General features: G+C 43.9%; 1 protein-coding gene across 1 annotated transcript in view; it reads left to right on the top strand.

Moving 5' to 3' along the window:
* EMB2410 (embryo defective 2410) overlaps nt 1–25,438 on the top strand; it is a 279,730-nt gene that overhangs the window by 209,307 nt on the left and 44,985 nt on the right. The window contains exons 21-22 of the mRNA XM_089795541.1: nt 567–805; nt 895–1,086. Of these exons, the coding sequence (XP_089651667.1) occupies nt 567–805; nt 895–1,086 (431 nt within the window). The remainder of the gene's footprint in view (nt 1–566; nt 806–894; nt 1,087–25,438) is intronic.

Raw genomic sequence — 25,438 nt, 5'->3', positions numbered from 1 at the left:
TAAATAAAGTTCCAACTTTTGGAGTTGGCCATGATTGAAGACTCTTTTCACTTTTAGTCAACCAGTTTGAATATATCTACATACCTATATGGAATTATTGATTTGTTTCACTTTTGTTGAATGCTTATTATTAAGATATAAAATGCTCACAGGTATCTGTTGTATTTTATTTTTCTGCAATGCATTGGGCTAATAATTAAAATATGCTATTGTACAATTCTCTGTTGACAACCTTAAATAAGAAAACATTATTCATATATTTTTGGACTCCTGCTGTGGATTGCTTGATGACTATTTAAAATGCTTTTTATTTTGAAAATTCATCAAGTGTAATTACAATCAATTCACTTATATCGTAACCTTGATGAATGCCATAACTAAATTTTTATCCTTGTAATTGTGTTCTGACATCTTTCTATCCTGTAAGTCATCTGGTGTTATGTTAAACTGGATCACTATTGGTAGATTTAGAAAAGTGTTGTATTTAGTTTCCTTTCTGTCTTGGGATAGAAATTTCATTTCAACATTTATTTTGGAAGTGAAATTTGACTGTTAGATGTACACAGATACTAAGGAGAAAGGTAGCAAGGGAAAGGAAGAAAGCAAAAGTATGCCCCAGCTGGCTATCCACTTGAGAGGGCTCAAACTTCAGCTTGGACCGGAACTGCGTATTGTTTATCCTTTGATACTGAACTTTGCAGTTAGTGGTGAACTTGAGCTTAATGGCTTGGCTGATCCAAAATTGATCAAACCTCAGGGAACCCTTACATTTGAAGATGGAGATGTAACTCTACTTGCTACTCAAGTGAGTCTCTGTTTATGGGCCTATTTATCAACAAACATGGAAATAATACTTTAAAAAACAAGTTTCATTAATTTTACTTTTGTCTTCAGGTGAGAGTCAAGAGAGATCACCCCAATAGAGCAAAGTTTGAACCTGATCAGGGTCTTGATCCAACATTGGACCTGGCATTGGTTGGAGCAGATTGGCAACTCAAGGTGCAAGGTCGTGCAAGTAATTGGCAAGACAACTTGGTTGTGACCTCACCACGTTCTGGAGACCATGATGTGCTTACACAAGATGAGGTGTGTTTTCTTTCATGGGATGCAGAGGGAAGTGTAGAAACTAGTGGAAATATTCCTTGCATATCTTTCTTCCCTCTATGTCATGCTGACTTCTTGTTTCTTCAGTTCTCTACTGCAAAGTGAAGTCTGAAAGGTGTTAACTTATTGGGTCTTTTCTTAGTGTGTTTAAAAGGAAAATAAAATTATGATTTTCAACATAATCAAATATCAGGTTGTATGCCATGTGTTAATGATTTGTAGCTTTGGTCAAATTAGTCCAAAGAATACCTATGTAATCTATTGATCTTGAGAAATTGATATCTACCATTATTCTATATACTGATAAAAACACTATTATGAATATTGTCAAACATATTACATGATTAATAATTATTAGGTTAAATTTCATGTGTATATGTTTGTGTGTGTGTGTGTGTGTTTATTATCCAATCTAATAACTAATAATTATGAATGTGTCAATATTGAGCATCGACTTGATAAATCTGAACATATTCATTACTGTATCAATCATGTTTGATTGATAATAAGTGTCGATCTGAGTATTATCATTATTTCATTACGATTACTGACTTAAGCCATCGGTAATATTAAGTAGCGACATTACGGAATATCAGAAACAATAAATCATATTTGTGAAACAAAACTTAAGCCACGTCTCACATAGAGACATGTCTCTGCATGGTCTTTGATCCACATAGGGACATGCCTCTATGTGAGGTGTGCCCCTTCAGATATATATATATATATATATATATATATATATATATATATATATATATATATATATATATATATATACATACGTTATTCGGATGTGTACTTTGACCCACACATAACATATATTGTGCTATTACAAAGTATAACAGATCTCTTCAAGTTGGTGCAAAGTTACATTACTTACATAAATCTGGCATATTATTACACCTCTGCAACATTGTATTGAAAACAATATTAGTATCTCTGTAAATAAAGAATAAATAGATTGAGTCTTTATTCCATTATTGGATCAATAACAATATACATTTAAAATAAAAGTAAAAGCTTTCTACAATCTAAATCTGATTAAACTTTAACATGGTATCAAAGCCGAGTTAAGGAAAAAAAGTCCATATCAGGTTTATAGAAAGCTCATCTAAACTTTCTTTAGAATTCTTTAATACAAAATGGTAAACGATGGCAAGATCAGCTTCAAGGAGCATCAAATTTTGTATCTTGAAAATTTAGAATAATGCTTGCCCCAAAAGAATGAGTTAGAAGCATTCGTGGGGAAAGAGAATCCTATATTGAGTGAAGACACTGCATACAACATGTTCACAACCTTAGAGAACATGTATGAGATAAATAACACAAGTAGAGCTCTTGCATTAAAACAGCCCCATCATGTAAAAATGAACAAAAGTGAATTCATTACATCATACTTTAAAAGAATAAAAAAGTTAATAGTCTAGTTGTCCACTATTGGCCACACAATCGACAACAAGGAATTAATGATGCTGGTGTTCAGCCCATATGTGAACAAGAAAGAAACGTATAATAACTTAACAAAGTAAATACTATTCATTCATCAAATGCTTCCATACAATGATGCCAAATACATAAGTGAAAGCCACATTTATAATGTCCGATAGGGTGCTCATGAAACGACACAACGGTGTCCATACCGGTAACTGTCTAACTACCTAGTTTGCCGCACAACATCATCCCCCCCTAAAAAGTAAAGTCATCTTCTGACAACTCAAAACTGACAAAATTAGGAGACAACATACAAACATAGAAACAACATAAACTAGGGATGAGGTTGCATCCCTAGAGTGTTCAGCTGTTGGCGCAACTCGTAAACTTGATCATTGCGTATATGTAAGTCTTTTTGCGTTTGTGTGTTAACTTCCACCACCTCCTTCAAAAGAAGTGTTGCCTCCATGGCTTGGGTCTGGGCTACCTGCAATCCTTGTTCAGCCTTTTCCTTGTCTCGCAAGAGTGTTGCTCCCTCGATTGCCCATGCTGCTTGCTGGTTAACCAATTCAGTAGCTAGCTTCTCTCAAGCTTCTACCTCGACTGCCCTGGGATTCGCCGCTACAACCCTCTCTGCTTCCCTATTTGCCTCTGTACACTGATGAGCATAGTAGACATATTTATACGCCTCTACTGTCTCATGTGCAAGCTTCTCCATAGCAGTGTTTCTACGGCTGGCCATCCTTTGGCCTCAAAATAAGAGCAAAAATGTTCCGAACAAATCCTCCAAATATAGGCTTGGACCAACTGCGCCTCCCTCCTACGGGTCAAAGCTTGATGTCCAACAATTTGACCTCTCTCGAGCACAACCTCCATAGCTTTGATGTATTCCTTGCATCTCTTCTCATCTAACCCATAATTCACTCTATCCTCAATGTCGGCATCTTGCTCCATATTTGTATCCATCTCTGCCTCTTCTATGGTAGCCAATTCCACATCCGGTGCGGCCTCCTCATCTTCGGGCGCATCCTTGGACTATGGTACTCTCGATTCCTGTGGCGCTAACATGGCAGCTACTCTCGAGGATACCTCTCCTTGCCTCGGGGATTGAATGGAGGAATTGACATTTGCAGGAATGAGTCGGAACTACTGTCACAAGAATGCACTAGCTCGGTCCATCACATCAACATTCTCCAGTTGTGTTGTCTAGGTCATTCCAACACTCGATTGGCTAGGTTGGCTATGCTAGGCAAGCTGGCTGGGCCTTGGCCAACAAAGATGAAGCTATGGTGACAACAGCCTCAGAGCTGATCACATCTAGTCGAACTTGAGGCTTGGGCTTCGGCGCTTGCATTTCCACCAACCTTGTTGTTGGCATTGCTGCTACTAAGTCTGGTGGTACTGGATCTAGTGAGACTTTCCGTGGAGTCATAACATTCTGTGGTTTCTGTCATGGTCGTGGGTGGAGTCATGACCACTGGCGCATGTCTCTGGCCAAATGGAGGAATAAGCGGGGTGGTGGCTATCAAGTGTGCCGAAGTCGGCAACTGGGGAGGAGTGAAAAGTGTGGACCCTTCCATTGCGACATTGTTCGCAACCTTTGCCGAGGTACTCTCCTCCTTTGAATTGGTCTCACTACCCTCCGTGGTATCGTCCCGTCCGCTGTCAGTGTCACCGTACGTATCTATGCCCTGCAATACTCTCTTCTGACTAGCTACTGTGCCACCGGTGTCCAAATGCCTCCAATAGAATACTAGGGGTTCTCCTAATGCCAATTTTTTTCTCGGTGGGACTTCAAAATCATCTGCTGGAATTTGATGCAGTGCTGCTTCGAGAAATAAACCAATGACATGATGCGGCATATAAAATGTTCGATGCTGCAATGTCATGAACTCCATTCTATCGGCGAGGATGGTGGCCCAATCATACACCGTACCATTCATGATGCTATTCATGGAATGTAATTTGAGGCAGGGCGATCTTTGAAGCCCTACTCGCCCTGGTTAACCTGCTTTTTATTACATCCATAATACATCTCCAATGGCCCTCTCGGATGAAATCTTGCTGTAGTCCTCGACTCTTTGTACCCCTTACAATGAACTCAAGTTCCTCTGGTGTGAGGTCGTGTCCCACGAATTTTATCCAATACTCCTTGCGTTCTTGTGGCAGTTTGTGGTTTGTGGTCACCACTTTGTGACCTCCTTGGCTAGGAATGCCAAGAACCCTACTGAAATCTCTGTGGCTTTGAAGGAGACTGTCATACGATGCTTCTTGTATACAAATGTGCTTGTTATGTTGTGCATGTTGTAGGTTTTGATCATAGTTCTTAAGATTGTCTCAAACAACCGAATGGAGAACACTGAGAGTTGTATTGCCCAATGTACTTGCGCACGGATCAAACTTTGCTTGATTAGGTCTGTGTCCGCCGTTTCTTGCCACCATCTCTGACACTCACTGCCATTCAACCCTTCAAATTGAACTGTGAGATGTGACAAGTCAGCTTTCACCTTCTGCTTCTTGTTGCTCAATGTTGCTAGCCCTGCAACATGGACTCTTGAGGCCAACACTGCACATTCTTGTCCATCTTGGCACTTTTTCCCTTCAACTGATCCTTCCACTGTTTTCTTTTTCCTGCAAATTGCATATTATCTCTTGCTTTGTCTTTATTGTAACCAAAACAAAAAACGGTTAGGTTTCACTTCGTGCGGTTGCTTTGCTTATTTCTCCGTGACACGTCTTGCTGGCCCTTTCGTGCTCTTGCGGAATGCTTTCTTCTTCCTTGTATAAATGGACATTGACGGCAATGGCTCCCTCTTATCCTTTCCTCCTTCTTGTGGCCAACCCTTATTGAGGTAGTTTTTTCCTTCTCTCCGTGTCCATCTCTTTCATACTTTGTTTTACTCTTATCTCCCTTCTTCATGATTGCCCCTACACACTTCTCTGCGGTGCTGGTTCTTCCTTGTCAATAGCTGCTTGTTTTTTTTCTTTATACTTCTTAACAAACCTTTATCCCTTACCATGGACACTTCTCCGTAGACGACGCTGTTTTCTCTTTTTCATGGACACTGCTGTTTTGGGCACTTCCCTTTATGATTTCCTATGGTGCTTCTTTTCTTTTTCTTTGCGGCGGGCACGGGCACCTTCTCCGCGGACACCCCTTTCCTCTTTCCCGTGGACGTTGCTCTTGTTTGTCATAGATGTTTCACTGTGCTCCATAGATGGTCTTTTTCATTCTCCGCGGGAGCTTTTTATTTGTTGCAGGTGCTCGTTTATTTGTTGTTGTGGCTGCTTGTCCACGACAGTGGGTCCATGGCCACCTGTCCGCGGCCATATGTCCATATGTCCGCAGCCATATGTCCGTGGGATAGTATGTTTGCAACCACATGTTCGTGGGACAGCTGTCCATGACCACATGCTTGTGTTACAGTTTTTTGCAGGGTGTTTTCAATATTTAAAAAAAAAATTTAAATTTTTCAAAATAACTTAACAGCTTCCTAAGTCTAATTTTCGGCTACTATCACCCCTATACTCGCCTTCTTGCTATTGATGATAAATTTTCATCTTTGATCCATTAATGGCATCAGGGATTTCTCGCCCGTCCAAGGTCCGTAGTTTTATAGAACCATTTTCACCAACTTCTTTGATTTTATATGGCCCAAGCCATTTGACCTTGAATTTTCATGGTTTTATCTCGTTGTGGCCATTGTACCGAGCACTAGTTTACCTAGTTGGAACCTTGGTTCTTTTTAAATGTTTGTCATGCCATGCCTTTCAACTAGTCTACGCCACCTTCGTCGCCCATTGGGCTGTTAATCTGCATTCATCCGATTCGTTGAATTGATATAGGCGTTCACGTAGACTCTCCATATCTCCAAGTCTATTTTCAATGATAATTCAGAGGCTTAGGATCATGAATTTAGTTGGTACCATGGCTTCTTGGTCAAACATTAATTGGAATGACGTCTGTCAGGTTGTGACTTTGAATTTTTTGCGGTAGGTCTACAACGTTGAGGGCAATTTTTCCTCCCAGTCTGCTTGTTCTACTCTGCATGATTTATATATGATGGCCATGAGAATTTTGTTAGTCGCTTCTACCTGGCCATTGGCTCATGGGTAATATGGACTTGACAACAAATGGAAAATGTTGAATTCAGTTGTCAATAATCTGATCACGTGATTCACAAATGACCTCCTCTGTCACTTGTTGACTGGATGGGTATGCCATACTGTGTGATGATTTTCTCATACAAGAACTTTGCGGTACTTATTGCGGAGTTGTCGGGTTGTGCCCGTGCCTCTTCCCATTTTGTTAAATACTCAGTGGCCACCACCACGTATTGGCAATGCCGGGCCCTACTTGCCTTTTGCGGACCTACGAAGTCCAGTCTCCAATGTTCAAACAACTGCTGGGCATGGGATAGGTTAACGGCATGAAGTCCTTCTTGAGTGGTTTGTCGGCTCTTTGGCATATATCACAACTTAACACCCACTCCCATGTGTCATTGTAAAGTGTAGGCCACCATAATCAAGGAAGCAGGACCTTCCATGCCGTTGTTAGGTCTCATGTGGTTGCCTACCGGACCTTTATGTGCTTCCCTCGGAACACTCTGAACTTCCTCTTCCATCACGCATCGCTTTAGCACTTGGTCTGGGCCCATCTTATATAGGAGACATTTATTAGTCGGAAAGTCTAACTCCTTAACACTAGCTTCTGTCGTTCGCTTGGCAGCATCTCCCTCTGAATTTGAGACTTGGATAGATATTCCCCAATAGACTTGTACCATCCTAGAAGAATGGCGATCTTGAACAAGTGTGCATCCGGAAAATCATGATTGACCCCCCTTCCGGTGGCTCTTTGGACTTGAGTCGGGAGAGCTGGTCCGCAATGACATGACTCTTCCCAGGTCGCACAATAATGGTGAAGGTGAATTCTTATAGTAGTAACAACCATCTACTAATCCTGTCGTGGATAATTGGTTTGTTCACTAGGTACATCAATGCTTGGTGGTCCACGTGAAAGGGGAATGGTGTAGCCAAGAGGTAATGTCAAATTTTTTTTACTGAGTACACCATCCCAAGGGTCTCCCTTTCAGTGGTGTTGTAGTTCTTCTTGACTTTTGAAAGTAGCTGGCTTGCAAAATATATTGGGTGATCTAGGCCATGGTCGCCAGTTTGCACCAATGTTGCACCTATGATGAATTTAGAAGCGTCCACATGGATGTGGAACTCCTTGTCCCAGTTTGGGTATGCTAAGATGGCCCCCCCCCAACAATCTATTCTTCAACTTTATGAAGGTAGTCTCCTGCTTGGAGCTCTAGATATACGGTTCTCACTTCCATGTGAACTTGTCTAGGGGAAGAGCAATTTGGGTGTAGTTCTGTATGAACTGCCTATAGTATCCAATTTGCTTGAGAAAAGACTTGAGTCCAGTTACCTCTGTCGGGGCTTCCATTTCCACGATCACCCTCACTTTGTTCGGTTCAGTCTTTAATCGTGACTTGCAAACAATGTGCCCAAGTAATTTCCTTTGAGGAACCATGAACTGACACTTTTTAGGGTTCAGTGCCAACCTTGCCCGCTAACACCTCTCCATACATTCCTTTAGTGCCTTCAAGTGGTTGTCCTGTCCACTGAAGATGGATCAATCATCCAAAAATGCTTGTAAGTTGCCTACTGACATTTTGTCAAATATATGTAAAATGATTCTTTGAAATGTAGCAGGTGCATTACACAATCCGAAAGACATCTGCTTGTAAGCATATACTCCATCCTCCACCACAAAGGTAGTTTTCAATATATCTCCTTCAACAATGGAGATCTGGTTATAGTCAGAGAATCCATCCATAGAGGAGTACATCTTGTGTGCTGCCACTTTTTTCAGAATTGTGTCCGTGAATGGGATGGGGAAGGGATCTTTTATCGTGACTGCATTCAGGCACTGGAAGTCCACACATATCCGGATTTGGATCCCGTCCTTCTTCATGGATATCACAATTGGTGACACCCACTCACTTGTTTGGACTTTGAATATTATGCCAGCTTCCAACATTCGTTGTATTTCTGTCAGCCGACTGGATGGTCTCGACGGTGTTTCTGTAGCCGACGAAATGATTGTCGTCGATGTTTTGTATTTTGTAGCCAACGGGTAAATAGTTTGTAGTGGACATAATGTTTGTGGCCGACGGACTCCTTCGGGAAGGTTCGGCGGATGGTATTTATATCCCGTCTGGGATCATTGTAATTCATCTTCTATCATGGAATCTTATCTTATCAAGCATAATGTAATGTTCTGGCATATGCGAATAATCTAAGGTATTCTGTTGTTCATGTTCCATTGTTTGTATGCGTTCATTTATTTTACCCGTACGGTAAACATTTGGCGCCATTGCCTGATGGACCTGGTATGATGATTGGCAAATGAAGATTAAATGCCGAATCAGTTGAACAAGAATAAGAATAAGTTGAAGGAAAAGGATGAATTACGTGCAGCACAGGAAAATTTAATTTTGGCAAAACAGGCTGAAGGCAGACGGAGAGTTCAACAAGTTACCGACGGACACAGAAACACTGAAAAATTGTTGGAAGACTCGATAGTGGCTCGATTTGGTGGAAGAAGCAAGGGAGGAGTCTCTGAACCTGCATACGCCATGGGAAGAGAATCCTGATGGAAGGAGATCGACTCGCACGGCTTGAAGTGCCAAAGGAGCACAAGTGTGGAGTGACCTCTTCGTCCGAGATATACTTCCGGAATGAACAGCTTCGGTTGATGTAACCTCTTCTTCACCAAACAACGCAGAAGTCGAAAACAATGCAGGTGTTGAAAACAGCGCGGAAGTCGAAAATAGCGCAGTGTTGCAAACAGCGTGGGTGTTGAAAACAGCGTGGAAGCTGAAAACAGTGCGGGTGTAGAAAACAACGTGGGTGTTCCGAACAACGTAGGTACACAACAAAACCCTCAACATACAGTAATAATGGCAGGTCCAAAAGAAAAGTTGCCCAAATTTGATGGTGGTGGAGCCGCCGATCCGATTCGACATTATAAAACATGTGAAACGATTTGGAGGGCTAATGGCATAACAAATACTAATGAATGGATCCGACAATTTCTCGCTACTCTACGGGGTGTTGCGATTGATTGGTTTACTGAGACAGATCCACACAAGTTAAACAATTGGGATAATATTAAGAAGGAATTTATTGCAGAATTTCAAATATTGCGAGATGATAATGAGATTGTAGCGGAGATATTCAATACTAAGCAAGGGAAGAATGAAATAGTTCGAGTATTCGCTAGGAAGTTAAAGGACCTGATCAATAAGATGGAGAATAAGTCGGCTGATGGGCTACAAAAGAGATTGTTCATTGAAGGCCTTCGCCTGAAGCTGCGAAAGAAGATGAAGACCGTGCCACCATCAACATACATTGAAGCGTACAATCGGGCAATGAACCTCCAAAGTGACCAGAAGACAAAGAAGAAGAAGAAGAACAGCTTGTCCGATTCAGATGACGATGCATCTTCAGGAGAAGATAGCAACGATGACGAGGGAAGCAACAAGAAGGTCCGTGCCCTCTAGAAGGACATGATTCGGATGATGAAGAAGTTCAAGAACATGAACAAGGAGACTAAGGGCAATGACCTATGGTGCACGGAGTGCAAGAAAGAAGGCCATACGAAGGGATCTTGCCCGAAAGAGCAATTTTGTGGGTTCTACCAGATTCTAGGACACTCGGTAAAGGAATGTCCTTTCAACCTGAAATCAAGAACACCACAGCAAGTGTTCCTCACGCAGGAAGCGTCTGTGTCAGGAGGAAATAGAAACACCAGTACGGAAGGTGCCACATCGGGCGGATACAGAAACAACCAGCGCGGTCAAAACAACAACAGCAGCAACAACAACAATACTAGCAACAACAATAATGGCACAAGAAGTTGAATTCAATATGATGCCAATGGTCGGCTAATTGTTCAATGCTGCGCATGCAATCTGTGGGGTCACTTTGCCCGAGAGTGCACAATGGCGAACACACTGAAGTTGCTATGCCGATGGTGTGGACCAGGCGATCATGATGATGCTAAGTGCCCGAAGTTCAGAGTAAACTTGATTACCGTTGGGAAGGACAAGGAAGAAGTTCTGGGAATCACTCGGAAGCAGGCAAAGCTATGCCCTAATCCAACGGAGGAAAAGAAGAGACTGGAGGAAGCACGAGCAGAGATCCAGAGAGCAACGCAGATAGAAACGGCACACCTGAAGGACACACTGAGTACCTCCGTACGGAACTGCACAGAACAGAACATTGTACGGAAAATATTGCAAGCCGAGATACCCGTCAAGATAAATGATCTATTGCTCACTATGCCTCAGCTTCGATCGGCACTCGCAAACATCGTTCCCGCTGCTAAACTACCAGGAGAACATGGAAGGGAGTAGGAAAGTGGAGCAAGTACAGTGGACAAAAAGGAGGAGAGTGCCGCAAGTGCAGAAGATCCGATGCTATTAGCTCTTTCATCCGGACGCTATCCGGCGGTTGTTGAAATGGGCATTCTCAGGATTGTGCTAATGGACACGATCGTGGACGGAGGATCCGGTGTCAATGTGCTGCCAGAGGATACTTGGAAAAAGTTGGGACAACCGACATTGTGGCCACCTACCTTCCAGTTGTTAATAGCCGATCAACATGGAATCAAGCCATTGGGAATACTCATAGTGCAACCGGTGACAATTGGAACACAACCATTCCTGTTGGACTTCGTTGTGATTCCTCTAAGGCAGAAAGGGTACGATGCTATTCTAGGTCGAGGGTGGCTGATACAAGCCAAGGCAAAGCACGATTGGAAGAAAAATACTTTATCACTCGAAAGCAAAGGCCAGAAGTATGTCATCGATCTGCACACTCAAATGGTCAGAGAAGAAGCCCTATCGTCAGATTCCAAAGGAGAAGAGGATGAAAAGGGGCAAAGTATGGAACCCAGAGTAACGAGAATCGCGCTAAAATCGCGTGAATCGCCGATTCAGCGATCAGATTCATGCACCCCGATTTTTTTGGAGTCGGAAATCGTGATCGGCGATTTCATCGGGTGAATCGCCTGAATCGCATGTATTGGCGATTCACTCAAAAAATCGCCTGAATCGCCATTAGAAATCGCCAAAAATCGGCTGGCAACAGCATGCATGTTTAGTTGGAAATAATAAAAAAATCACTTATGTTTTTTGCTTTCTTTTTTACCTTTCCTCTTTGTTATAACCCTAAAGGGCCTTCTAATTGTTAAGCATGACTAGAAGAGAGAAGAGAAAAGAACCATAGGTTATAAAAAAAAAAAAAAAAAAAAAAAACGACAACAAATAAAAAATGTTTAGAATGCATAACGGATGATGCCCAAGGGAAGGGAAAGACATAATCAGGTAGTAAAACATCAGCGGTTCCCAGAAAGAGTGTGGGATTAGAAGAAAATCACAAAAACACTGTGTTCCATATAGTTTTGTGTGGGTTTCAGAGTGCAAATTTGGTTTTGGCGACGGGGGCGCTGCCCCTCGACCCCGCCCTGTATCGCGACAGGGAGCGCGCCCGGCCAGGACCCCGCGAGGGCGCTGCCCCTCGACCCCGCTGGGGGCGTTGCCCCCTAGACCCCCAGTCGCTGCGGTTATTAGTCGTGGGAAGTCTCACCAGTTGATGAGACCTGAAGCTGTTGCAAGCATGGAGTGTCTGTGGTGGAGAGAACAATAGAGCAAGCCTTTCGAGAGGGGTGATATGCTTTGAAGCACTTGGAGTAGGTGTTGGATGTGAAGCTGTCTTATAAAAACTCTTTACCCCATGTGGTAAACACAAACTTCCATGTTTATATATGTTAAGTTTCAACTTCTATTTGATGATGTTATAGTGTGTTTAAGTTATATTCAATAAAGGGTGCATGAAATAAGGCTTAAATTGTTAAAATCTCTACATTTAAAGGGTTTTTTCAAATTTGCCGATTCATCGCCGATTCACTGGCGATTCACCCCCGATTCATGATTCGATTCGGCCGTGCCGATTCCGATTCTCGTTACTTTGATGGTACCAGATCAGGAGGGAGCTCTACGACTGAAAGGAGATGAAGACTTGGATTCAATAAATGCTCTCTACCATTGGCAGATAGAGGACTATGAATTGTTTCCGAGCTACAACGTACTGACAATAGAACATAGCACTGATGAATTTTCAAAGGAATTCACCGAAATGAAGGAAGGGGATGCGTCACTCGATGTGACTCCGGCACATAAGTTCACTGAAGGGGAACCCATCAAATACAATGAAGTTGCGTTGCACACAATGAATTTGGGAGACAAAGCCGTACCACAAACCATACTAGTGGGGGACAACTGGGACCCAGTACTAAAGGCAGCAGCATTCAAAATATTTTTAGAATATAAGGATGTGTTTGCATGGACGTACAAGGACTTGAAAGTACCGCCGAATTTGTGTGTGCACCGCATTCAGTTGACCGAAGGAGTAGTACCTGTACGGAAGCGACCCTACAAAATGAACAAAAATTATGTGGCACAGGTTACAGAGGAAATCAATCGGATGTTAGAGGCCATCTTTATTTTCAAGGTGTAGACCAGTGAATGGGTATCTCCGATAGTGATCTCACTGAAGGACTCCACTCAGATCCAAATGTGTCGATTTCAGATGCCTGAATGCAGTCACCATCAAGGATCCATTCCCGATCCCATTCACGGACAGCATCCTAGAGGAGGTGGCGGGACACGAGATCTACTCATTTATGGATGGTTTTTCCGACTACAATCAGATTTCAATCGCAGAGGAGGATAAGCTGAAGACGACATTTGTCGTAGAAGATGGGGTGTATGCCTAAAATCGGATGGCATTCGGTCTGTGCAATGCGCTTGCGACATTTCAGCGGATCATACTACACATTTTTGATAAGATGTCCGTCGGAAACTTCAAGGCATTTTTGGATGATTGGTCGGTGTTCAGTGCGGAGGACAAACATCTGGCAGCATTAGGCGAGTGTATGGAAAGGTGCCGACGTGTGCGCCTGGCCCTGAACCCGAAGAAGTGCAGATTTATGGTTCCGCAGGGAAGGCTGCTCGAACACATAGTGTGTAAGGAGGGACTGAAGACAGATCCGGACAAAGTGCGAGTCATATTGGAGATGTAGCCATCCACCAATGTGACGGAGGTAAAATCTTTCCTTGGGCATATAGGTTATTACAGGCGTTTCATCAAAATTTTTGCCAAAGTAGCATATTTGTTGGATAGGTTAACTTGCAAGACAGAATCGTTCAGATGGGAGAGGGAAAATGATGAAGCATTTGAAGGTCTCAAAGTACGACTAGCTACAGCACCTATTTTGGCATACCTGGATTGAAATAAGGAGTTTCATGTACATGTTGATGCATCAAACTATGCGATCAGAGCAACTCTTGCGCAAACAGGAAGCCACGGGTTGGATCACCTGATCTACTTCGCTAGTCGGTTGCTATCAAAAGCCGAACAAAATTATAGTACGATCGAATGGGAAGCATTGGGGATGGTCTATGTTGTGCAGAAATTTCGACATTACTTGTTGGCTACTCCGTTCGTGTTCTATGTCGATCATCAGGCCCTGTTGTATATGATCAACAAACCAGTCATCCAAGGAAGGATAAGCCGATGGTTACTTTTGTTGCAGGAGTTTACCTTCAAGATCATCGTACGGCCAGGGAAGAAACACGTAAGCGCGGATCATGTCACGTATCAAAACAGGAGAACTGGCAGACGGCGTGAATGATGACTTTCCTGATGCACAGTTGTTTCAGATTGTTGCACTACCAGAGTGGTATACAAGCATCGACGAATACTTGTTGACGGGACAGCTTCCAAATACCATGCCACCGAATGAAAGACGGAAGTTGGTGATACGGAGCGGAACATTTCAGCTGATTAATGGACTGTTGTATAAAATGGGACCTGATCAGATCCTGAGGCATTGTGTCCTGGAGGAAGAAATTCCATGGGTACTGAAGGAAGCGCATGAAGTATCGGCAGGAGGACACATGGGGTCGGACACAACTGCATGAAAGATACTTCTAGTAGGATTATGGTGGCCAATGGTATACAATGACGCCAGGGAATGGGTTGTTGCATGCGATACATGTCAGCAAGTTGGGAAACCTTTGAAGAGAGACTTCATGCCTCTGAATCCCTCTCATGCTCAGGAGCTCTTTGAACGGTGGGGTTTGGACTTCATAGGACCTCTTAAGACAAGCAAAACCAGAAGGTGCCGTTACATTGTCGTCACGACGGATTACTTGACCAAGTGGGTGGAGGCATGTGCGTTACTAGATAACTCGGCCGTCAGCATTGCGAAATTTATTTATGAACAGGTCATTACTAGGTATGGAATCCTATTGCAATTAACAAGTGATAGGGGAGGTCATTTTGTTAATCATGTCATCCACTTGCTCACCATCCAGTTCAAGACTTATCATTCATTGTCAAGTCCGTATTATCCAAGAGCAAACAGACAGGCCGAGGCTACCAATAAAATCTTAGTATCCATCATCTACAAATCTTGTGCGGTTGAAGTTGCTGATTGGGAGGAAAACTTACCCGCCGCCGTGTGGGCTTACCGCACGACGTACAAGGTGACGACAGGGCACACACCATTCCAATTAATGTTTGGACAGGAAGCGGTAGTCCCAACGGAATTCATGATCCCGAGTCTGCGAATAGCGTTGGAAAACAAGGTGGATGACGACGGAAGCTTACAAGAGTGGTTAAACAATTTGAATAAGTTGGAGGAGAAGTGATTGCTGGCACAGTGGGCGACAGAAGTGGCACAGAACAGATGCAAGGTCTTGCATGATAAGCATTTGAAACGTAGCAGATTCCAGCCGGGACAGTTAGTATTGAAGTATGATGGTCGCAATGAAATCGAGCCGAGAAAATTCAAAGTGCGGTGGGTTGGACCATACCAGATCCGAGAGGTTGGCGACAATGGAGCAATCAAACTATCGATGTTGGACGGACAGGAGGTGCCTTAGTTAGTTAACGGATCTAAATTGAAAATATACTGCGCAAGAAGGGTGTCGTCGTCGCCCAGTGCTCACATGAATCCTCCGTCGTCATCATTAAAGGACAATGAGGCGGCGACGCCAAATGGAGATACCTCTGTAATTTAATTTGAAAAAAAAAAAGAAAAAGAAAAGAAAAAAAAAGAAAAAAGGAAAAAAAAAGGGGAGCCCCACGGGCAGAGTTTGTCTGCGGGTTAAAAAGAGAGTTCCATGGGCAGAAAACAGAACAATCCTGGGCACTTCAACCTCCAAGTCATTAGCCGCGGAGCTCGTCCTTGTTGTGTACCATCGGATTCAAAACTGGCATTGCTACTGCAATTTATGATGAACTAACGGGCACGGCGATGGATCATCAGCAACAGGAGGGTCATCATGTTATGAAATTTACGTGCCAGCATAATTAAGATTACCATTTCCAACTTGCCGCGGGAGGAAATCAAGCTCGGTAACGGAATGGGGAGTCACGAGTGAGAAATCAAGCTCGCATCTGGTCCGACCGGTTGAAAAAGTTTCTGAAGACACGTTACAACAAAAGCCTGCTATAATACTTCTGGGCGACCAATTAGATTGTGGGGAAAGAAGTGACTGCTCCTGCTGAGAAACGTTTCATTTTCCTTTCTCAGATGAATTTGTGTGGACATTGGCAACCGGTGGGATTCCCTTGGAATTTTGCGTATTCACCGGCTGGGTTTCAAATGCGCAGGGTTGTGTATGGCAAATTCCCATATTTTATATGACAAGTTCTTTTGGCTTTCCTTCTCACCTGCCCGAGTATGATACTTGTTGCAGTGGCGCAGTGTCCAGTGGTGTGAAGATGCGATGTGGGTGATAATTTCGCACGAAAGAACAGGGTTTGTTAGTAGACGTGTTCCATCAACATTGTGCATCAACATCTGGTAGAAGGAAAGAAGAGCCACGTCCAGCAGGTGATTCCTTGTGCATAGCAATAAAATTGATAAGCTAGCCTTCCTCTCCCACGGAGGGGGGGGGGGGGGGGGGGGGGGGGAGGGGTGCGGACAGTTTTTCCGCGGAAGGTAATTAAGCGGCACTTCGTTTGTGTGCCACGGGAGTAAGGGGGGAACTATATAAGAAAGAAGACGCCATTTTTTTTCTTTTTGCATGGAATTAGTAGGCAAACGGAAGCCGTGGAAGAGTCAGCTGGCAGCAAATATGGAAAAGAATTCAAGAGTTTTGGCATCGGGGATTCGAGTTGCAGACCCCCTCGAGTTCTAGTAGCAAGAAGTAGAAGACCAAGGAGGAACTCACTTATCTCACCGTCCAGTTTGAGAGTCTTAGTGGGAGTGAATGCTGGAGGTGGTGGCAGGTGACCCCGGAGGCAAACCAGATTAAACAAATTCTTATGCGGGCACAGGTACATTGGGCCATCCAGCTTCCCATCTTTTCCATCCGGTTGTTCGAATTAGTATTGCACACCATGATAAAGACATATAGCACTCGGAGCAGAACAAGTACATTCTTGTACAAGAAGCAACAGATGACGGTGTCCTTTAAACCTAGAGATTTCACTAGGGTTTTCGGCATCCCTGGCCTCGAAGGGAGGAAAGTGGAAATCAAGAACCATAAACTCTCATGGGAACGGAAGGAGCATTGGATAGATCTAGTGTGCAGGGATCTTATACCCGTGGAGAGGGATGCAACAGTTGAGGGGTCAAAGTGTAGAGGGCTTCGCAGGGACTTTATTCGGGAGGGTCACTGGGGGTGCATCATGGACGTCATCAAGAGCAAGTTGACAGGTGCCACTCGAGCTTCAGATATAGCATTGCCGCAGGTTGTGTTTATGAATGGTATCATGCAGGGAGTGGTATATGATTGGGCCTCAGTCCTGGTTGACAGGATGGAGGAATTTATGACCCTTCAGCAGCGAACATTTTTTATGCCGCACCATGCCATCGGGCTGTTTTTGGAGGCTGCAGCTAGCCAGATTCCACTGGATGATTTTGAGGCTCCTCCAAGGGGCAAGTTGGCAGACGGGGAGCCTCCCATATTCTATTGGCAACACTTGGATACAGGAGGATCAGCAGTAGGCCACAAGAAAGTATTCCGTGGACTGGATGCTTCCGGAGAGAGATAGCGGACGGGAGGGCACTTCGGTGAGTGACGGGGCTGAGTCCATGGAAGAGGAGGAGAGCACTTCGACGGAAGTTGGCGGTGAGGCAGCAGGTGGTGGGCCCACATTCTTTACCCTTCCTAAGCTGTCAACTTCGACGCACTTTACCTTTCCAACAGTCATTCTGCCGTTTGGCCAGTGCCATGCCTCGATCCTCATGACTCCTCCACCGGAGGCAGATGTCCCACGAATAATGATGGAGATGGTCCCACGGATAGTGATAATTCTCCCACAGATAGCGACAGATGTTGTCCTGCGGATAGTTGCCGAGATATTGCTGACGGTTGTAGCGGAGTTGATTCCAGTTGTACCAGCGGAGCAAGTTTCACACCCAGATGTCGTTACCGTCATAGTCTCACAGAGAACACAGTTGCCACCGCCAGAGCCAGAGCCTCAGGTTTGGTTGGATGTCATTGATTGTGATGCAGTTGTCACTGTTTCGTCATCTTTTTTAGCAGAGGTTGAGTCAGCCCAGCCAGTACAGGAGAACATGGAGCTCGCGCAGTCTGACCAACCAGAGGTGATGGATAGAGCTAGTGTGTTTTTGAGGCAGTAGTTTTGACTCACTCCTGCCATGCGGGGTCTGTCCATTCAGTCTCCTAGGCGTTCGGGAACATCATCGACAGTACCAGAGCCTCAGCTTCAGGAGGAGGGAATGCCACATGCCGTGGTTGCGCCAACAGCAGAGGAGGCGGCATCGGATGTGGGCATGTCTCCCGCTGATGAGGAGGAGAAGATTGATGCGGAATGGTCATTGGAGGACTTCTCCAAGGAGGATTACGGGTCGGATGAGGACAAGTGCAAGGATTACCTCAGGACTATGAAGTCTGCGTTGAAGAAGGGACACGATGTGGCAATTCAAGCTCTGACTCGACGGAAAGAGTGGCATTTGATTTGAGCATATATTCGTGGGGTTTGTCCTCGACGATTCCAGACTTGTTTTCTAGACAGGGGTTGGCCGGCGATGGAGACAGCTGGGATGTTGGCAGATTGGGCTATTGAGCCGGAGTTGGGACCCAATGTCACCCCTCTGATGAAGCTGGCACATGAGATTGTGGGATTGTAAAAGGATGTTTACTATGCTCGTTGGCATGCAGAGGCAGATAGGGTTGCAACAGAGAGATCATTAGCAGCTGAGGAGGGAATGCCACATGCCGTGGTTGCGCCGACAGCAGAGGAGGCAACACCGAATGTGGGCATGTCTCTCGCTGATGAGGAGGAGAAGAGTGATGCAGAATGGTCATTGGAGGACTTCGCCAAGGAGGATTACGGGTCGGATGAGGACAGGTGCAGGGATTACCTCAGGACTATGAAGTCTGCGTTGAAGAAGGGACACGATGTGGCAATTCAGGCTCTGACTCGGTGGAAAGAGTGGCATTTGATTCGAGCATATATTCGTGGGGTTTGTCCTCGACGATTCTAGACTTGTTTTGTAGACAAGGGTTGGTCGGCGATGGAGACAACTGGGATGTTGGCAGATTGGGCTACTGAGCCGAAGTTGGGACCCAGTGACACCCCTCTGATGAAGCTGGCACATGAGATTGTGGGATTGTACAAGGATGTTTACTATGCTCGTCAGCGTGCGGAGGTGGACAGGGTTGCAACAGAGAGATCATTAGCAGCTGAGAGAGAGGCTAGAGAGAAGCTAGCCGTCGACTTGGCCGACCAACAAGCAGCATGGGACACAGAGCAGGTGGCACTACTGGCAGATATGGCAGCAGTGGTGCAGGAGAGGGACGTGGCTAGGCAAGGTACAGAAGCGGTTGTCCGAGATAAGGATGTGGCTGAGCACGAGACGCAATTAGCTAGGAGGTAGGCTATGGATGCTGCGCTTCTTCTAAAGGAGGCCGTCGAGGTTAATTCTCAGATTCAGACAGATCTCCGCATCAGGACAAAGCAGGTGTATGAGTTACGTCGCCAACATAACTCTTTTGGGACGCCCCCGTCTCTCTAGTATTTCTTTTGTTGTCTGTAAGTTGTCTCCTAATTTTGTTAGTCGTCAGGAGACAACTTTTCTTTTAGGGGGGGATGGTGTCAGCCGACTAGATGGTCCCAGCGGTGTTTCTGTAGCCGACGAAATGATTGTCGTCGGTGTTTTGTATTCTGTAGCCGATGGGTAAATAGTTTGTAGCGGACATAATGTTTGTGGCCGATGGACTCCTTCGGGAAGGTTTGGCGGATAGTATTTATATCTCGTCTGGGATCATTGTAATTCATCTTCTATCATGGAATCTTATCTTATCAAGCATAATGTAATGTTTTGGCATATGCGAATAATCTGAGGTATTCTGCTGTTCGTGTTCCATTGTCTGTATGTTGTTGTCCGTACGGTAAACAATTTCCTCATCTACACATGCTGTGTAGTTCTTGTTCATGTTGTATGATCGCTTCCGCACAAGTATGGCTCCGGGTACCAAAGGTATCCGGTGAACGCACATCTCTGGCGGGTGCCCTTATTAAATCCTTGTAAGTCTAGGCAAATACATCTTTATCCTCCATAAAGATTTTAAGTGCTGCCACCTTGAGTACGGGGTTCCAGTGGTCTCCAACAAGTATGTTCCTCAGATTCTCCGTGTTGCCAAGATTGGTAGCCTCCACTAATGACTCTTCATATCTAATAGCTTTCCCTTCAAAGCAATGAGCGAGACTCTCGTTGATCTTCGCATTACCTTCTTTGTAATCCCCAAACTTTGGTAGAAATACCTCCTCATCTTTAGGTGCCTTGATGCCAAGCATGTAAGAATGAAAGAGCTCATAGTCTTCCATCTACCAATGAAAAAGTCCATTCATTGAACTGGTTTCATCTTCTAAACATTCCTCTAATTCCGAAACGCCTTCGTCGTTAGGATCCATACAGGTTATTCCCTTATCCATCCGATGTTCCCTGTTTGACTCGGACTCTGACGACGACGCCATTTCTTCATATACCATCTAGGTTCGGACATAATGGCAAACTTCCGCCCTTCGCTTTCCATTGACAAAATATTTTTCTTCCAATTGTGATTCACCTTGGCTACCACGAGCTGACCTCTTCCAAGAATGGTGTTGTAACCCTTTTTCTTCTAGGAAATCACCACAAAATCGAGCACAAATGGTTACGTCCCAATGGTTACTTGTTGAGCCACCAGGGTCGCTAGGGGTTTTATCCCCAGCTAGTTAGCGCCAAGCAGGTTGAATGTGGCTAGCCACAAGGTAGGCTTGCCCATTTTTTTCCATGTTTCCTCAGGGAACGTTCACCCTAGACCCACCATCCACGATGGTGTCCGTCAAGATGGTTTCGAGGATTCCCATCTCGACCACCATTGGGTGATGGCCATTGCTTAATGTGAGAAACATAGGATCTGTGGCCTACCCTCCTAGTAAAGTTGGTTGTTCCTTTGTCTCTGATGGGTTTGTGTAGGCATTCAATAATGCCGTCGTTAATTGTGTTACCGTTTGTAAGAGGTCTTGAAGTCTAATGGGTACCTCCATTTGGAGCATATGATTCACCAAGTTGTTCTCCCCCTCTGATTGTCCAAGAATAGTACCTTTGATATCTTTTGTATTCTTCATTGCCCTTTCTATTTCTTCTCATGCCTCTTGCAGTTTTTGTTTCTCAGTGGGGGGATTAGGATACGTTGCCTGCTTGGCTTGGTTGCGGGTGACAACAAGAATTTTCTCCTCATCAATATTAAGGAGGTTCACTTGTGTTGCGTAGTTGGCATCTTCGTGGTCCCTTGGACCACACCATCGACACAATTTTTGAGGAGTGTCATTCTTCTGGCAATCTCTGGCAAAGTGGCCCCATTGACTACATGCACAGCATTGGATTATTGGCCTTCCCTTGGAATCATACTATATCCGATTCTTCTTGTCATTTCCGCCCTGCCCCCCTTGGCCATTGTTTCTATAGCCGCCGTATGTGACATTGTTGTTGCCCTGGGTCTCATTATTAGTGCCAGAGGTGGATGGTTGTTCTTGTGTGAGTAGCATTTGTTGGCTTCTTGTCTTCATGTTGAATGGGCATTCCTTCGTAGAATGACCCAAGACTTGATAGATATCACACAGTGCCATTTTAGGGCATTCTCCCCTTGTGTGTCCTTTCTCTTTACAATCCGTACACCATATTTGTCCCTCCTCCATATGGCTGGTGGTTCCCTTTACGGACTTGAACTTCTTCCTCATACGCTTCAAGTCCTTTTGGAGGGCCTATACTTTCTTGTTGGGTTTCTCATCACTGTTTGCACTACTTTCCTTTTTAGAGGACTCATCGCTCTCAGAGGAAGATGAGTATTTACTTTTCTTCTTTTTTTTCTTTGCAGTGTTGCCCTCACTTTGCAAGTTCATGGCACAATCGTAGGCATTGTTGTACAATGTGGGTGGAACTATCTTCATCTTCCTTCTCAGTGCCCTGCAGAGTCCTTGTACAAACCACTGTTTCTTTAGTTCATTTGCGGGTCGAGTACCCATTCTCCTATGATCTTAGAGCTTTCAATTGTAGGCTCGTACGGTTTCCTTTTTCTCTTGTTTACAGTTGTAGATCTTGGTGATGACCTCATTGTCATCCTATAGCAGTCGAAATTCTACTTGAAATTCTTTCTTTAGATCATCCCATGTGGTGATCTTTGCCTTGTCCATGTTAGAGAACCAATCCACTGCCACTCCCCGTAGGCTGGCTGGAAACTGGTTGAACCACTCATTCGCGTCGATGATTGAGTTGGCGGTCAATGTGGTTTCGCATGTATGACAATGCCGTATGGGGTCTTCTTTCCTGTTGCCTGTGAACTTTGGGAGTTTTTGCTTTTGAGACATTGTGTTTCTCGTCCTTTGATGACCACTTGATCGTGTCTTGAAACTATTAGGAGTTGGTTCCGGCGGGTTACTTTGATCACCATGCAGCTTCGACACTTTCTTATGCCTCGGTGTCTTCTGTTGGCCTGGCCTCCTTTCCTACTTCACGGGCTCTCTGTCGTAGTGGTGTACGGGATGAATGTAGAAATGGTTCCCTTGTCTCCTCGAGCACAATTAATCTGTTCCGTGTTTCCTCGAGCAACTCCTCATTGTTCCGGTGAATTGTGGCACCCTTTAGTGCTTCCTGTGCCTCCTGCATGATTGCCTTCTACCACACTCGGTGATTCATCATAGTCCGTTCTTTTGCAAGTTGTCTTAGCCGTCGCCTTCGTTCGGCTTGGATTAAATCTCCCCGCACAAATTGTAATTCGTCAACATCCTCCCCCAAGTTTCTATTTTTATTTAAGAGATTGGGCATGTGACCTATACCATTATATAAAATATGAATACTCTTTTATTTATTTAATCTGTATACATCATGTGTCGACTTATGCGACAGTTACAAACTCCTAAGTGCTCTTGACACCACGGCCCAAAAGCTCATGGTTCAGTTTGGCGACATTGTGCATCTCTCTCCTCATAGAAATTCTTGAGGGTTTCTTGACGACGTTCCTCATGTTCCACTTCTTCTGCGTCTCTTCTGTGCCAACTATGCTTATGCAATTAGATGGGGAAGTTGGTCTAAGAATCTGTTTGTGGTTGGGCTTGCGTGCATAGCATCCCACACATTGTTTGGTGTAACCTCATTCTTTGAGGCTTCTCTCCGTACTAAGGTTTCAAGGCCTACGCGGTACAGGATGTGGAAGTTCTGGGTTGCCTCATTTTTGCCTTCCAAGATTTCTGTTTCGTCGTCCTCATTCATTTTCCAATTGTCTAGTACGGTTATTCCCATTTATCCTTGGCCTTCCATTCGCTACTACCCTGGATTCAAATTGGCAATGACGCCGGATGTTGAACCCGTAGGTGAACAGGAAAGAAACATATAATAACTTTGAACAAAGTAAAATACTATACAATGATGTCAAATACATAAGTGGAAGCCATATTTATAATGCCCGGTACGGTGCTAATGAAATGACACAACTGTGTCTGTACCGATAACCGTCTAACTACCTAGTTTACCGGACAACAACTAGCTTTCAACAAATTTCCTACATCTTGGGAATCCTTTATACAGGGAATGAGTACTCAATCTAAACTCACTAAGTTTGATTGTTTGAAAACTGATTGCATTCAAGAAGAGTCCAAACTTACCACTGGAGGGATTGGCTCACATCCTCAAAATGCAGATATTTAAGTCTAAAACTCTCATGCTCACAAGAAAGGGAAGACAGTTAACTTCAAGAGGAAGACAGGAAAGGATTGAAGTGGAAAGTGCTTATTGAAGAGAAAGAAGGACCTACCTAAAGTGAAATGCTTTAGATTTAACAAGTTTGGTCATCTTGCAATGTAGTGTCCAGATAGGCCTAAGCCTCATGCTTCCATAGCTGAAGTTAATAAAATGATCTTAGTTAGGGACTCTAAAAGACTTGTATTCAGCCTTTTCTAGTCAAGTAACCACTAGTCTTAATACTTGGGTCATAGGTAGTGATGCATTTCGTCACATAATGGGATTCAGAGAACATTTGGATAGCCTCGTGGAAGATTCAAATGAGGAAGTCACCATTGGGGATGATTTAAAGTATCTTGTGAAAGGAATTGGAGCTTGCACTATAAACTTGAACCTAGACATTTCTCTCCAACTAACAGGCATATCATTCGTACCAAGTATCAAATGTAATTTGATCTCCATTTCAGCCCTTGGAAGATAAAAGTATGTCATATTACCTTCATGGATGGAAAAGTTCTAGCTTGGCCCAAGAACTCAAATATTAACAAAGCTCACACTATAGGGGTTTGACATGGATGTTTATACAAAGTTCTCCTCCTTCTCAAGATCTAATTCATGAATCCTTAAATACAAGTGAGATTTGGCATTGAAGATTAGGGAATCTTCACTATTGCGCTCTACCTTCAATGTTTATACAAACTTCTATTTCTCCTTCTCAAGATCTAATTCATGAATCCTTAAATACAAGTGAGATTTGGCATTGAAGATTAGGGAATCTTCACTATTGCACTCTACCTTCAATGGAGAAATTGGTAAAAGTTTTACCTAAATTAAACCAGGAAAATGAAGGAACTTGCAAAGGATGTGCTTTGGGAAAGAACACCATAGGTACCTTTCATAGTAGTGAACATAGATGTAAAGATGTATTAGAACTTGTTCATTTAGATTTATGTGGACCAATGATAGTAACCTCTTTAGGAGGATTTTTGTACTATGTTATTTTTGTAGATGACTATTCATAGAAAACATGGATTTAAAAAAAAATGTAAATAGTCTAATGAAGCCCTTGTGAGATTTAAGGAATTCAAGGCTCTAGTAGAAAATATGCTGGGCCAGACAATCTAAATCCTAAGATTAATGTAGATTGCTGATGCAAGCACAAAGAAAGAAAGACTTGAAGAAGTTAGGAGAGATATCCAAGACACCATGGCAAAGGAAGGAAATGTAAGCACCTCTAAACTTCCATCTACTAGGCCTGTATCAGAAACTAACATCATAAAGCAAGTACTGAAGGCTACCATTCTAGTGAAGATTGCCGACCTATTAGAAACCCTACCTCGGCTGTGGGTGGCAATAACACGAGGAGGAAGCACCAAGGGAGAACATTCCAAGGAAGATGGAAAAAACGAAGCAAAAGTGGGGAAAGACACAAACACCTTATTCACTATAAGGATGGGGAGGACACCCGCTGTGGTAGAAATGGAGATAATGGGGTGTATGTTGAGAAATACTATAGTGGACGTAGTGGTGTTAATGTCCTCCTTGAGGAAACCTAGA

The sequence above is a fragment of the Cupressus sempervirens genome, chromosome 8, assembly GCF_028749045.1.
Source record: "Cupressus sempervirens isolate cs-2001-9-10 chromosome 8, ASM2874904v1, whole genome shotgun sequence".
NCBI lineage: Eukaryota > Viridiplantae > Streptophyta > Pinopsida > Cupressales > Cupressaceae > Cupressus > Cupressus sempervirens.
This window is presented reverse-complemented; position numbering and strand designations above follow the sequence as displayed.